Source organism: Aulonocara sp. 'chitande type north' Nkhata Bay, linkage group LG15 (genome assembly GCF_057382095.1).
Source record: "Aulonocara sp. 'chitande type north' Nkhata Bay isolate Kocher_YH1m ecotype deep benthic linkage group LG15, A_spYH_male_GT1.1, whole genome shotgun sequence".
NCBI lineage: Eukaryota > Metazoa > Chordata > Actinopteri > Cichliformes > Cichlidae > Aulonocara > Aulonocara sp. 'chitande type north' Nkhata Bay.
In genome coordinates this window covers 10,366,567-10,381,540 of record NC_141358.1, presented here as the reverse complement: position 1 = coordinate 10,381,540, position 14,974 = coordinate 10,366,567, and the positions used below count along the sequence as shown (strand labels likewise).

Here is a 14,974-nt window from a genome sequence, read left to right as displayed (position 1 = left end):
TGCTCAATCTATCGTTTATAATGAGTCTGGAGATGCATTCAGTGCAGCTGAAATCTATGGCATCATTGGAAGAAATGGGGCTTCAATACACATGAATGTTACTCGAGAGAGTGACAAGAAATCAGAAAACTGTTATGAGTTACTGGGATTGGATAAACAGAGTATATTGTGTTTGCTCTGTTAATCATACCACATGCATCACAGGTAAAACAAAGTGATCTGCAAACAGGAAGTCACGGTTTACTGCTGTGAATAGGAAATACTTGTAACTATACTGTGCATCCTCTGGGCTGCTTCTGTCATTGCTGCTGGGGTATTAGAGTCTATGCTTCAATGTGTTTTGGGTCTTCTGTAGGAAGGAAACATCTGGCAGCGGGTATTTTCCCTCTGGAAGATGTGGTTTTTATTCCTGTGAAGTTTGTGTCGTGATGTGGAAAACTGGTCTCAGCAGGCACATCGTGCGCATTAACAGGAGGGGACAGGAAGACTCCTTCCTCCAGCCCTAAAACCTGCTGCCACATCAGACAGCTGTGCCTTTCCAGACCCAAACAGTCAGCTGCAGCCATTGTCAAGAACATGAGATTAAACCCTTATTATGTCACAGGCCACTTTCCACCCTGATAACATTCTTAAAAACGCATTTCCACCATGCATTGTTATCTATCATAAATCTAATCTCTGAATACTTTGGTGTCAGCAGGAGGAAAAAAAGTAAATCAAATCGGCTCGGTATTTTATTGCAGCACAGTAACAAATTGAGCTGAATCAAGTGTATAAGGGCAATTTTTCTTTATTTTCAATCAAAAAGGTATTCTTCATCATGATGTTCAGTTATCTTTTTATCTAGAAATCAAGGCTTAACACCACAAGAAAGTAACAGTGTAACATAAACAACTTTATCAAGAGGATAAGCACTTTTTTTTCTTTAAAACTTTAAAGATTCAAAGGAACAATAGACACAGACATACATTACAGCTATGGCATTAGAAATGATTCTGTTTCCAGGTTTGATAAGGACAGGGTTTTTTTGTTGTTGTTGTTTGGTACAAGTTGTACCATATGACAGAAACTCTCCACTAAACACAGGGATGGGTGTTTTTATTGGAATCAGTAAAAAGTGTTATATAGATGTTGTTATTGGCACTTCTCCACCAGACACCAAATTGACTTGGACTGTATTTGGAAACAAAATGTTGTACCATGTTCTTGTAACACATTTACATATTTTGGCCCCTTATCCACCTTTATGGTTGTTTTAGAATAGCAAAAGAGGAATTTCGGCACACGTCTAAAGTGCATGATTCGATACAGTTTCACTCCAATAATCAAATTTAAATCAACTTGGTTGTTTGTTTTGTTTTTTCCAAACAGGAAATTCTTCCCACCCTCATATGACTTTAGCCCTGTTTTGGCCCCAACTCAGGCGACCTACAATTATCCTATATGGGGATCTCTTCTTGATCCTTTAACATGGCAGAATCAGAAGTCACGGTCCCAGCCAGAGAACTCCTCTTCTGCCTTCGTCTGATCAAGAGGGAAGCGATCAAAGTTGATGTAGCAGGGACCCTGAAAGAGGATGAAATGTTAATGAAGCTCATCAAACAGCCTATCCCGTAATCTATTTCTAATCAGTAATATTAAGCACTCTTAAATCCCCTCATTTTAACAAAATTCGGCTAGTGACGAAATAACACCCACATAGTCCCAATGAAGCAAATTCAACATTTTTGGGGAGTTGATCATTTATTTTAAAGAAGCATTTACTTTTGAATGAAGCATTTAGTAAAAATATTTTTAAATGTTCATTTGAAAGCATAATCCTACAGTTTTGGGGGTTTTTTTAATCTTAACACATGACTAGGAAGAGGATGAGGACAAGAAGAGCAAGAAACTGGAGCAACTACGATAGGCTAATTTCCTTTCTGGGGCCAGTAATGATATGAGGGTGAAAAACTTAGGGTTGTTTTCCATTTGGACTTTCTATTTTTTCATGTTCATGCAGTGTGTAATAACCTTTCAGACCCAGGTTTTGTTAATATAGTCTGAATACACAGTGGGTTTCATGTATCAAAACGTTCTTTAGCCACTGCGAAAACCAGTAATATTTGCTCCACACAATCCTGCCTGCGGTCCTTCTTTTGTTTCACTTTCTCTAAACATAAAAAAAGGTTCTGCTTTCCATGTAAGAGTAACACTGGTTTGACTTGCCTTGCGGATAAGCCGTGCTGTGGGAGCCTCAAGCTGACCCACACGCAGCTTGTGCCAGTTCATACTGCTGAACCACCTGAAGGTAAAAAGGGAGATTTTGTCATTACTATTACTATTATTATTATTAAACATGGTTTTATAATCATAAAATAATAACAAGGTAAAAAGGCTCAATCAGCAGTGTAGAAACATAATCTATAAAGACAAAATCACCATGCTGTTTTTCTGTACAAAGAACTTTAGACTGCTAATCACTTCCCTATTTTTCACATAGTATATATTTATTGTAGTAAATGTACTCACTCTATAGTAATACCGCTATAATAATTACGCAACATCGTATGTGCTATGCACTTGAGGTGGAAAGGTGCATAATGTTTATCATTACAGATTAGTAAATGTATAAAATTACTGTTGCCTGTTCAATATAGGCAAAAATGCCTTGTTGATGCCAAAGGTCAGAGGAGAATAGCTGACCTGCTTCAAGTTAGATAGGAACTCTACAGTAAATCAGATAACAACTGGTTACAACCGAGGTAAGCAGAAGAGCTCAGGAAACTGACATTACAATTCACACCAAAATTGGATGATGGAAGTTTGGAAAAAAGCTTTCTGTTCTCAATTTCAGATGCAACATTTGTATAGTAGATTCAGAATCTGGCATAAACAACGTGAAAGCATGGATACATCTTGGTTGTACCAGTGGTTCAGACTGGTGGTGTAGTGTAATGTACTACAGTACAGGCAGCAGTAGGTGACCAAAGAAGAGAGTTTTGCCATGGTTACCTGTGATGCCGGATATCTTTGATCCCATTTTTGGTGTTTCCTAATCTCTGACCAGGCCGAGGTCTGAAAAAATGCATCATTCAGAGAGAAGGCAGTTCAGAAACTGCTTTTGGTTTCATGAGCTTTCATTTTTCAAGAGGTGTGTTTTATTACAAATATATTTCTATATAAATACAAATGCATCTAATGATGGAATGCTTTCTTTTTCAGACATTTTTGTCATTTTTCATTATTCACACTGTACTTTGAGGCACTGTGGCATTTCCAAACAAGAAAACTCACCGACCAGATTTTGGGGGATTTTTAGTTTTTTTTGGTACACCTGCTTAAGTGCTTGTGAATTCTATTTCAAATCAGCCAACGATATGGAAGCAAACCAATGCATTTAGACGTGCAGTTCAAGCTGAGCATCAGAATGAGGAAGAAAGGTAATTTAAGTGACTTTGAACGTGGTTGTCGGTGCCAGACGGGCTGGTCTAAGTATTTCAGTAACTGACAATCTACTGGGATTTTTTCTTACACATCCATCTTTAGAGTTTACAGAGAATGGTCCAAAAAAGAGAAAATATCCAGCGAACGATAGTTTTGTAATAATTTTGTGTTTAAACCAGGTTGTCAAACATAAGGCCCGGGGACCAGAATCGGCAGACTCCAATCCAGTCCACTAAAAGGCATAAATTTAGAGACTTTTAAACTTTTAATCTCATCAGTTTTACAGCTTATGATAAAGACCTTCCCTACAGCCATCCATACTATACTTAAGTAATTAAATCCACTCTTCTATAGAAATATCAGTTTTTACATTGAATTCACAGTCAGCAAAAACAGACAAAAACACACATTGACAAACTATATTGTATACTTACGGGACAGTGTGTGCAGTGAACTACTAGATATAGTTTTCTGTAATTTTACACATTTCATTGGTCCAGCCCACTTAAGATCAAACTGTGGCCCACGATGTGGAAACTACTTTGAAATCTCTGTTTTAAATGCTAAAGCCTACCTGACTATTAATACTACCCATGTCCATCCCTTTAACACCTCAGTGTACCAATTTTCTCATGGCTGCTTCTTGCAAGCTAATATGCAATAATGTCACAAACCTCAAATCATCTCAAACTGATTACAGTGAGTTCACTGTGCTCAAACGGCCTCCACAGGTACCAGATCTTAGTGTAAAAAGCTCTTCTGGGATGTGGTGGAACAGCAGATTCACATCATGGATGTGCAGCTGACAAATCTGCAGTAACTGTGTGATGCTGTCATGCCAATATGGACCAAAATCTCTGAGGATGTTTTAAGCACCTATGCCACAAATAAGACAAAAAGGGGTCTAATCTAGTATTAGGATGGTGTAGATAATGAAGTTGCCACTGAGTGAAATTTTCATAAGGTCTAATTCCATTTTTCTTTTTTGTACAATTATCAGTGACCTATATGAAAATGTAATCTATGTGCTCTCAATAAACTCAGCTGTTCTTACCTGCACAGTTTACTGATAATGGACTTGGCTGCTTCGCTCATATAAGGTGCATAATGGAGCTCCCCATCCAAAATTTTGGCATAAATCTTCTGGGGCTCTGAGCTTGAAAAGGGAGGGCTGACCATTTGAAAACAGAAAAAAAACGTGTTGTTAATAAATGTTTAATTTTTATTGAATGGTATTAAAAAGACTGAAACCTGAAATTGTGAGACACTGAGCTCTGAAAAAGCCATACAGTGCTGCTGCCATCTGCTGGTAAACATTAAGGTTATTTTATGTCTCTGTTGGTTAAAAAAAAAAAGTATTATTATTATCATTGTTATTACCTTCCCGCCAATAGTTCAAAAATCAGGATGCCAAGAGACCAAAAGTCAACTGCAAAGTCATGTCCCTGGTTCTTGATGATCTCTGGAGCCATGTACTCAGGAGTACCAACAAATGAGTAGGTTTTCTCGCCCCGAACCAGCTCCTTTGCAAAACCAAAGTCAACCTGGATGATGACAAGCACCCACACAAGAATCAAATGTGATGATAAAGTCTTCATTAACTGAAATTCACATTAAAAAAAAGTTTGTTTGCTTTAGAAACTTGTTTACAGCTAAAGACGCACCAGTTTGACGTAGCCCTTCGCATCCAGCATCAGGTTCTCAGGCTTTAGGTCTCTATACATGATGTTCTTCTTGTGGAGGTAAGCATAGGCCTCCACCACGCAGGCAGTGCAGAACACAGCGACAGGCTCGTCAAAACGACCTCTAACATTCACAAAGATGCAATAAGTTGGACAACGGTTTTCTTAAAAATTTCTGTAAACTTCCATCTGCTACAGCTTCTACAAAAAAGTATGTATTTTAAACTGGGGAACTCCAAATATAGAGCATGATTTCACTTTTCGTCTTACACTTCTTTGAGTTTGGTCCAGATTTCCCCACCACTACAGAACTCCATCACCATGTAGATGTATCGTGTGTCTTTGAAAGCTCCATGAAGTCTAGAAACAGCGAGAGCAGAAAACATTTTCAGGTGCTCTGCGCTCAACCGATGGATTTAAAACACTGCAGTCCACATATCTTTGATACCTGACAATGAATTCACACTGCACAGCTTTAAGGATCTTCTTCTCAAACAGCATGTGCTCTTCCTGTCTCTTGGCAACAATGTGCTTCTTGCTGACTCGCTTCACGGCGTAATATTTTCCATGGGGCAGGGTGGTCATCTTAGAAGAGCAAAAACAGTCATCAGTGCTAAATATTTTACAACCCCAGTTCCAAAAAGAGTCAGGACAATGTGTGAAATGTTTAAGTTCTCATGTCAGGTAACAATGTAACAAAGTAATATGGTTGGGTATAAATCGAGCATCTTCGACAGGGAGAGATTCTCAGCAGGGTAGAGGGGCAGAGGGGCAGTTCACAAGGAGGATGGGGTTCAAGCGCTATCATGGAAAGAGTAAGCCATACATGAACAACATCCAAAAACACCAGTCTTCTGCAGGACAGAGCTCATTTAAAATGGATAAAGGAAAAGTGAAAAACTGTTCTGTGGTCAGACGAATCAAAATTTAAACTTCTTTTTTGGAAAACATCCTGTACTCTGGACTAAAAAGGAAGCAAATTATCCCAACTTTTTCAAGACACATTGCAGCCATGAAATTCAAAACAAGCTAATATTTTTTTCTGAAAGTCGTACATTTCCCTATTTTTAACTTTTGATATGTTTTGCTTCTTTTATATCGTGATTAAAATACAGGTTGTGAGATTTTCAAATTATTGCATTCTGCACTGCATTTCACACAGTGTCCCCACATTTTTGGAACTGGGGGGTTTGGATTTACTGCAAATGAGAGAAATATCCATATATGTTAAAGTACATAAACGTTTAGTGGCTAATGCGACCGTAACTAAAATGAGGGGTTAGAGCTGAGCACAAGTTAGCTGAACAACAAATTATAAATTTTTTCTGACTGTGGGAGTAATTACCTTTAGCAGTTCACAGACTACCTTATACATCACATCAGTGTTTACAGTAGGCTGACAGAGCCTCTCTTTACAACAGCAACTTCCACATGCCAGTGCAGGGTAAACATAGCTATAATTATTATGTCCTTTTTCCATTTCGATAGCTCAAACGGTTGTGACACATGGGACCATAATACATCATCCATTATGACTGTGTTAACCCTGTTCTGGTGTGGTGGTGAAAACTACCTCTGTAGTTTCTACCTTTCTAATAAATGTTTAAAATATATATATATATATATATATATATTGTGTGTGTTTTTAAACCCAGACAAGATGCACAACTGACCAGCGCCACACGGCCAAATCCTCCAACTCCAAGTGTGACAGGATCTCCTTGATAGCGACCCTCCTGATAGAAGACTGGAACCAGATCCTTCAATCTCAGAGTGGAGCTGGGGCTGAGAAAGAGTGGTGATTTTATTTTTATTTTTTAGATTTGTTTTCACTAATAACTGCTTATTGAGCTTATTCTGGTGACTGATTGTTGGTTTTGTAACATATTTTAACCTTCACCTTCAACAGCCCCTCACCTCAACTTTTCTGGAGGTTGCGCCTCCTGCATCACTTTGGAGCTGGAAGTGAAAATAAATTTGACAGGATATGAGCAGGAAACTAACTGGGGCAGTCTATTTCACCTCCACGTCACACTCTCGGTAAGGTGGAGGAAAAAACAAATTGTGGTTATGCAATCAACAGTGCTTTTTTTTCAATACATACTCATCAAAGAGTTCCAGGTGCTCTACGGGAATTGTTTCTTCAAATACCCTAAACAAAAGGCATCATTAGTCAAGCTGTGCATCTGTAAGCAAGTGGGAAAACACAACAGACAGCAAACAGACTGTAAAGCAACCGAAGAATTGTCCTCTCCAGGAGCAACAGCTGTCACTGCAGAGCCTGAGCGAACACACTATCACATTCGGTTACTGTCGGAATTGAGTGCTGGGTCAGACTCACTCCTTGTCAATGGAGAAGCAGGTAACAGGGCCGTCGGCAGTGCAGGTTGCTGTCCTCAAGACCTCGCTGCAAGACAAAAAGCATTGCCAAAATTCAAGTCTGTGGAAATGCAGTGAATACAGCTGCAGAAAGAGAACCTCATAGAGATATTTTAATTGAATAACATATATTAGCAAATACTAATATGTAGATTAAAAAATATGCAATGTGAAAAAGTACTGCATTATTTTGAGAAAAATAATTCCCAGTGAAATTGCAATGGTGCTGCATGTCCTGCAAATTAGAGGCAGACAACACAAGCTAGATGATATTTGATATTTATTAAAAATCCAATATCCTCCTTGTATAATCAAAACAACCTCTGTTATTCCACCAGAGGATCACACACACACACACACCCCCACACACACACACAGTGTTTCTGTATGCATGCACCTCTACTGACAGCCACAGCAATAAATTTGCTTCAATGGCTCATTTGCATCTTAGCAGAACTGCGCAATTTAGGGAAAAACGTGATGTTTCCGTCACCAGAGAGCATTCGGAGGATAATCTGAAGAATCTGCAAAATAAAAATGTCACAGCTGACAGCAGCTGAGGAAGGCGCGAGGAGCACATCGTGCTGCACGAGGCTCTCGCAAATGTCCTCAGGCATGTGTTGTGTCTCCATGGTTACCGTATGAGGGCCTGTTCCCCGAAATGCTCCCCTTTTCCCATCCTGCGAATCTGCTTCTGATGACCGTTCACGTTCTTAGTCACCAACACCTGAAGGGGAAACACGCACACAGGCAAACAAACGGAAAGAATAAATGTTATGCACACAAGAGAAATATGGGTTTGTGAAATAGGCTGGATAAAAACTCTGGGTGTGACTGGCCAAAGACGCACGTTAAGATATCGTTACCTCTCCTTTGAGGATGATGTAGAATGCGTTTCCTTCTGTTCCCTCTCGAACTATAACATCTTTGTCCTGGTACTTCACCTAGAAGAGACAGAATTAAAAATAATATTAAGAAAAATGTGTACTTTCAGATTCACTCCAAGAGCTGAAAGAAAACATCCTTGTGTTCAGTGTATTTGATTCTGTTGTGTCGTAGCAAAAAAAGACATCGAGGTGCACACCTCCTCCATGGAGTCAATGATTTTGGACAACTGGACATCATTCAGGTCCTTCAGAGTGTGGGCCCTGAAATGGCAAGTGGGAATTTAAGAGAAAATTAGAAATAGGGGAAGCATTTGCTGCATTAGTGCAGCGAAAAATACCAAAACTGTTATGATAGAGTTACAAAGAGAATCCGAGGAGTCGGGATGAAAGTTTTATCATGGCTGCTGAGTCTAGAAACTCACGTCTTCAGGAAGCCCATGAGCTGTTCTCGTTTCTTCTTGGACTTGTTGGTCATAATGCTTCTGTAGGTCTGTCGCTCCATGCACCACAGATGCACAGGTGTCTTTGCTGCAATATGAGCACACAATAATAGAGATAAAAATAAACAAAAATAAAAAGAGTAGTGGACTCAGTTAACTTTGAAGCATATTTTACGATTAAGACATTTGAACTCTTGAATTAATTTAACTACAACTGTAACAAAAACTGATTGAACCTTTAAAATTATTGGGGTTTGGTTTGATTGAAAATTCACAAATACTGTTCAGATGTAATAGATGAAATCTGAAATAAATGACATAAAACCATAGCCAGATGCACTCTATTACCATCGCAGAACTCATATGACAAAGTGAGATAAATGAGAGACAAGCTTGCTGCAGATGGGAGAAAACTGCCTTCCCACGGGTGGATTGCATTGTAAAGGGATGTACTTGAACACACTGTTTTTTCTACATTGAATCAGGCACCTTTGTTACAAAACTACTGTGACTAAAAAGCTATTATTTTTTTCTGTCACTGTTATGTTAGTTAAGTTATGTTATTGTTTTGGTTTTGTCACATTTTACATTTCATTGTCCGAAAAAGCTGCTACCTTTCATAGCACAAGGCATGTTCATTATATCAAAATGCGACTCCAAGCGTTTGTGATAAGCAGCAACATCCTCCTTCACATGTTTTCTGCATCCATTTTGGGGATTTTGGACAACCAGTCCCAAAACCACACTAAACCAGTTTCAATCAGGATACTGTTTGGGTCCTTTCAAAATAAGAGTTTCTTCTTTTTCAGAAGTGTTATTGTTAGTCAGTTTGTTCTCCCCTCAGTGACTATAATGTGTCCAAATACCAAAGCAAACTATGATATTCTCCCCACCATGCTCTAGAGTTAGGTTGATGTTTTGTTGTTAACATGCTGGGCAGTTTTCCTCCAATGCACTGCTATGTATTTCTGTCAAAAAGTTCATCCATTATCTCATATGTAGAACATATGTGGTCATATATTATACATACATACATGTCTCCACATAAATTACATTATACTATATAATACAATCACTACAACCCTCTGCAAAACCCTCCAGGAGGCATCATTATACAGGCTGACCTTTGACTGTTGCTGTCCTTTTGCAGTTGTACAGAATCGCCAGCTCTCCAAAAACATCACCACTAGTAAGAGTTCGGAGGTCACGGCCAGACTGGCTCACAGAAAGCTCACCAGCTATAAAGAAAGGGCAAAAAAAAATAGATATTAAAATTTGCTTATTTGTGAAATGATGCTGTAAGAAGTTAATAACCCAGTTTTAAAAATCTTCCGTATATACATGGAGCAATCGCAGATAAAAAGACAGACATTCATACTAAGGTGTGTGCCTACCTGCCACAATGTACATGCTGTCTCCTTCAGAGCCTTCCTGAATGACTTCATCTCCAGGATTGAAGTGAGATACCTTTAACAGGTCCACCATCATGGCTATTTGCTCATCATCTAACCGGCTCAGGAAGTCATTCTTCTGGATAGCTTTGACAATTAGGCTCGTCTCACTGCCGATAGAAAGTTCAAAGAAGTCATCTACAACATACAAACTGGGTATTATATAAGTTGTTGGAAAGGTGCTGATGCTGACCTGACATTTTTCTTCACCCTCGCCCGTTTAATCTCCAGGTTCTCCGGGATTGGTTCTGAAGCTATGACAGCTGCACGGCTCTTCCTGACCTCAGGTTCAATCTCATTACCGGTCTGAGAGGGAAAGTCTGTATCAGAAACAAATGGATGGTTACAGATCGCCATTAGAAATCGCATCAATCATGTGTGTAAGTAGATAAGTAGATGTGTCCCTGTTCTGTGTTCCCGTGAAGAGCTGCTTACCGAGATCATGATACTGAGTCTGCAGTTGTTGCAGGAGTTTCTCTTTCTCGGTGAGTCGTTTTTCTGTGAATGTGAAGAAAAAAAAACACATATTAAATGTGCAAAACACATTAAAAGTGACGATTTCTGTGCTTTGTATATAAAAGATGGATATGGGTCTGAAACATAAGCCAAAGTAAATTCTCTCTAATGGCCTGCAGGGATCCACTCCTCTGAATGCAAACGTAATGAATCACCCTAGAATGACCCTAGTTGTCTCTTGATTTATGACTTCACTAAATACCTTAATAGTGAGTTTATTTTATGAATCACCTGTTTCGAGTCTTTGAGTCACATACTGATGTCACTTTTGTCAATTAAGATCACAATCAAAGACAAATAACATAAAGCATACATTGGGCATGGATACATTTATGACTGACAAGTCATAAATGTATGTAATGTCATCCATTCATGAGTATATAATGTCATCCACTTATCAGCCTGATCCATCTCTCATTGTGGTTTAAGCCCATAAACCAATGAGTAACTGCATGGTTTTCTACATGTGTACTCCGTGTTTTATGTACAGTGGGGCCATGCTAATAACTGATCCATGCTATTAACTGATCTCTGGCCATGATCAGAAAAAAAAAGTCTAAAATTTTAGTTGCATCCCTCCAACATTTTACACTCATCAGTCACATAATTAGGTACATGTTGCTAGTACTGGGTTGGATCAGAGCTGTCTTAATTCTTCATTACATAGATTCATCATGGTGCTGGAAACAATCCTCAGAGACTTTATTCCATATTGACCTGACAGCATCACATGATTTTGTCACATGTCATCCATGGCATGATTTTCCCATTCCATCACACCCCAAAGGTGACCATGCGAGACATTTCAGTACAGTGAAACTCTCATGTTCAAGTAACCAGTTTGAGATGACATGAGCTTTATGACATGCCACATTAGCCACCAGAGGATGGACATGTGGTCATAATAGGATGATAAGATCTAATACTAAGGCACCCAAAGTGTGCCAAGAAAATATCTCCCATGCCATTACACCATCATCACCAGATCATGGATCCATGGTTTGATGTTGATGTGAAATGTTGACCATCTACCATCCAAAACAAGCAGCACAAGTGGAGACTTATCAGACCAGGGAATCTTCTCTAATCCAGTTTCTGTGAGCACATGAAGCTTCCTGTTCAAACTGCTTCAGCCGTTTGTCTTGACCATGTCTACCTGTCTAAGTTCCACTGATTCCACATCTTAAGTAAAAGTCCTGTGAAGGCCTCATTCTGGTTCTCTAAATTTGAACTCAACCTTCAGAACTTTAAGAGCTCCACCTTTAATTCATGTGTTCGTATATATCCCAATATTCACCTCAATGAACCTGCTATTGCACAATGAAGTCTCTACAATATTTAAAGCTTATATAGTTATTGTTGTACTCACCTAGGTCCTTATTTTGCCTCTGCAGCTCCTTGTTGATCAGACATTGCTTTTCTAGCTGCTGCTTCAGCTCCTCTATTTGCTTCTCCATAGCTACAGTGGGAATAAGATTTTTTTTAAAAGGAAGATTTATGGGAGAATTTCATATAACAGGAAAACGAGAAGTTGTATAAATTATGCACCTGAACACAGACATAAAATGTAGCCCCAGTTGTTGTGATATTTGTGGAAACTCCTACACACAAAGCCATAAAGGGTGATATTTAAACTGTAACTGTGTTGATACCTTTTTCTCAAAGCACTGAACCCTACTTCACTGGCAGCACACAGCAAGAGCCCTGCTGAATAATGCAGACTAATGATGGACAGTCAACGGGGTGCTTTCTGAGTGCTGTCACACCCTGCCAGCATTTGCTGAAGATCTGTTACAGTTTCTGTGACTGATAATGACACAAAACCTGTCAAAGCTGTATAAAAACCCCTTTAAATGATAGATCGCTTTTTCCAGGCTTTGCGTTTATATGCAGATTATTTATATTTGCTGGTTGTGGGTTGTTACACTAATGTGAGATATAAAAAACCCTGTGACTATGCATAAGCAGGTCATATTAACTGACAGATTCATTAGCACTGCTGCATGAGATTAACAATGAAGTTAACCACAAGCCAGATCCAATACCTCTCTTAATCAAGGTGACCTGTTTAAAGAACCTCTGCAAACAAGATTCCTTTTCTGTTTTCTTTTTTTAAACACTCCAATCAATACAAACACACTTGGATATGTGTCCATTTTACTAAACACACAGTAAAAACCCTGGAGAGGCTGTTTGCCTGTGTTCACGGCACACATCGTATGACCCCAGGTTACTGCTGCCTCACCCTGAACATTGGACAGGCCTAAGATTAAACTAAACTCATAAAGTCATTTAGTAAAACACCAGCAGAATGTGACAGGGAAATATAAACAGCTCCTGTTCTGCGAGGGAGCATGGGCACTTAAAAAAGACATGTACAGCGGCCTAAACTAGATATTTTTCCAGGGATTTCAGTACAGAAAGCGACGTGACTGCAGTGCACATAGCTCATAAATGTGTTACAGAAAAGAAAAAGACCTTAATGGTCAGTTTACACAGATCATAAAAATATGTCCCTACATGCTTACTTGAATATCAGATTTGCCTCAGGATGGTTCGTTAAATTGTCACCAAAGCACACACTAAGACAGAGCCGTGCACAAACACAATTTGTAAACTTTCTAGGAACTTGTAGCTGTTGAGAAAGACAATCTGAGCTGATTGAGATGATAACCTTTAGTGCCTGCAGGCTGACACTCAATGGGGGAAATTGCTCAGTTATTCTTCAGCCCTGGGGCAACTGATAGGTAGGTGGCTGTATTTCTGTTTGAATATTTGCTGTTTCATTGGTCCATGTTTGTTATTTTTGTTACAATGGTAAAAAAAAAAAAAATCAAAAACAAAACAGGTTATTATTTAAATACTGAATGAACTTTAAAAGTGAGCAACATTCATTTAACATGCGTATATTCATATATTCTGTAAATGATCCTGGAGGATCCCAGGAAACATGCTATTAAAGCAGACAACGCCAAAAAAAGGAGAGAGAAAAAGAAAGAAAAACAGATATTTGTGTCTGCTTTTCAGCTGCACGCCAGGAACATGATGCCAGCTACCATTATACTGACACAGCCAGCATACAGTCCACTTCATACTGCTTCATTATTAATTCATGGCCATGTGTAACTACAGCTGAATTCTCATAAGATACTCTGTAATAGAAACCTGGAAGGAAGTCATGTGCTTTGTCTTTATTAGGCAGCCTTTTCTCAGATATGACGTTTTGTTAATCGCTGTAGTAAATCAAAAACCAATAAAACTTAAGCTGAACCAATGCTGATCTGTACTTTAAACACAGCGGTAATATATTTAAAGAACCGATAAACGCCTGAAGGTGGCCTGTCTGACCTAATCTACAACTCTGAGACACTATTTGCACGTAATCTGTGGACGAATAGACTGAAGCCACACTCACCTGCAGGCATGGTGTGATCAGCAGACAAGGTGATCTAATGTCCTGCCTATGAAGGCCGCATGGATCACAGGAGCCAAATAATCACCTTGAGCTGCTCAACGATATCCACTTTTCCACTGCAGAGAAGTTTTTTGCTTTCTGTGCAGTTTTTCTGACCTGCTTGAACCCCAGATGAGCTACAGACTGGACACACCTGAGCAGACACACCGCATGCAGCCTGCAAACTCTCTATCAATACTCCTTCTTCTACTTTTCCTGCCACTGCATACTTTCTCAGCTTACATTTCCCCGTCTACAGCTTTACTATTTTTACTTCTCTCCAGCTCTCTCTCTCTCTCTCTCTCTCTCTCACTAAATCTTTCCTTCTTTTTCTGTATCTATCAATCTCCACGGCTCTGGTGTTGAATCATTAACCATAACCTGAGGCTCCTCCTATCACACCAGGTAGAGGAATACAGGCAGCAGGAGTACGAGAAGGAGAAGAAGAGGAGGAGGAGGGAGGAGGAGGATGAGCTGGAGAGAAAGCTGGGCTGTAAAAATTATGCTCAGTTGAGAAAACACACAGCTAAAGTGTGATGTTGCAGCACGTTATTCATCCCGAAAGAACACATCGGGCAAGTAGAAGAAAAGCGTACCAGGGTGCTTCTTTTATACCTCATTCACATTATTTTGTTACCTTAAAAAAAAACAGGAACTGATTTGTGGTTACTGTGACGTTTATTAGCAATAATTGTTTCTCACTGACGCAGATGACAGAGAAGTGAGGAAATTAAAGTGG

General features: G+C 39.2%; 1 protein-coding gene across 1 annotated transcript; it reads right to left on the bottom strand.

Annotated features, from left to right (window-relative positions):
- Window positions 1-783: 783 nt before the first annotated feature.
- On the bottom strand, window positions 784-14,535 carry prkg3 (protein kinase cGMP-dependent 3). Its single transcript, XM_086264020.1, has 22 exons — window positions 14,197-14,535; window positions 12,151-12,240; window positions 10,701-10,763; window positions 10,459-10,585; window positions 10,209-10,375; window positions 9,939-10,052; window positions 8,797-8,902; window positions 8,572-8,635; window positions 8,354-8,431; window positions 8,126-8,214; window positions 7,450-7,515; window positions 7,213-7,260; window positions 7,026-7,067; window positions 6,782-6,893; window positions 5,557-5,693; window positions 5,379-5,468; window positions 5,091-5,232; window positions 4,807-4,970; window positions 4,481-4,597; window positions 2,995-3,057; window positions 2,209-2,284; window positions 784-1,566 (listed from the first exon to the last, which is right to left on the bottom strand). The coding sequence occupies exons 1-22, from the start codon at window positions 14,204-14,206 to the stop codon at window positions 1,480-1,482; spliced, it is 2,052 nt and encodes a 683-aa protein (XP_086120146.1). The 5' UTR covers window positions 14,207-14,535; the 3' UTR covers window positions 784-1,479.
- Between the last annotated feature and the right edge of the window lie 439 nt (window positions 14,536-14,974).

Coding starts and splice junctions, on each gene's coding strand:
- prkg3 (XM_086264020.1), bottom strand. Junction 2,285..2,994: donor AAAGATATCCGGCATCACAG/GTAACCATGGCA, acceptor TTTTACCTTCAG/GTGGTTCAGCAGTATGAACT. Junction 1,567..2,208: donor CAGCACGGCTTATCCGCAAG/GCAAGTCAAACC, acceptor ATCCTCTTTCAG/GGTCCCTGCTACATCAACTT.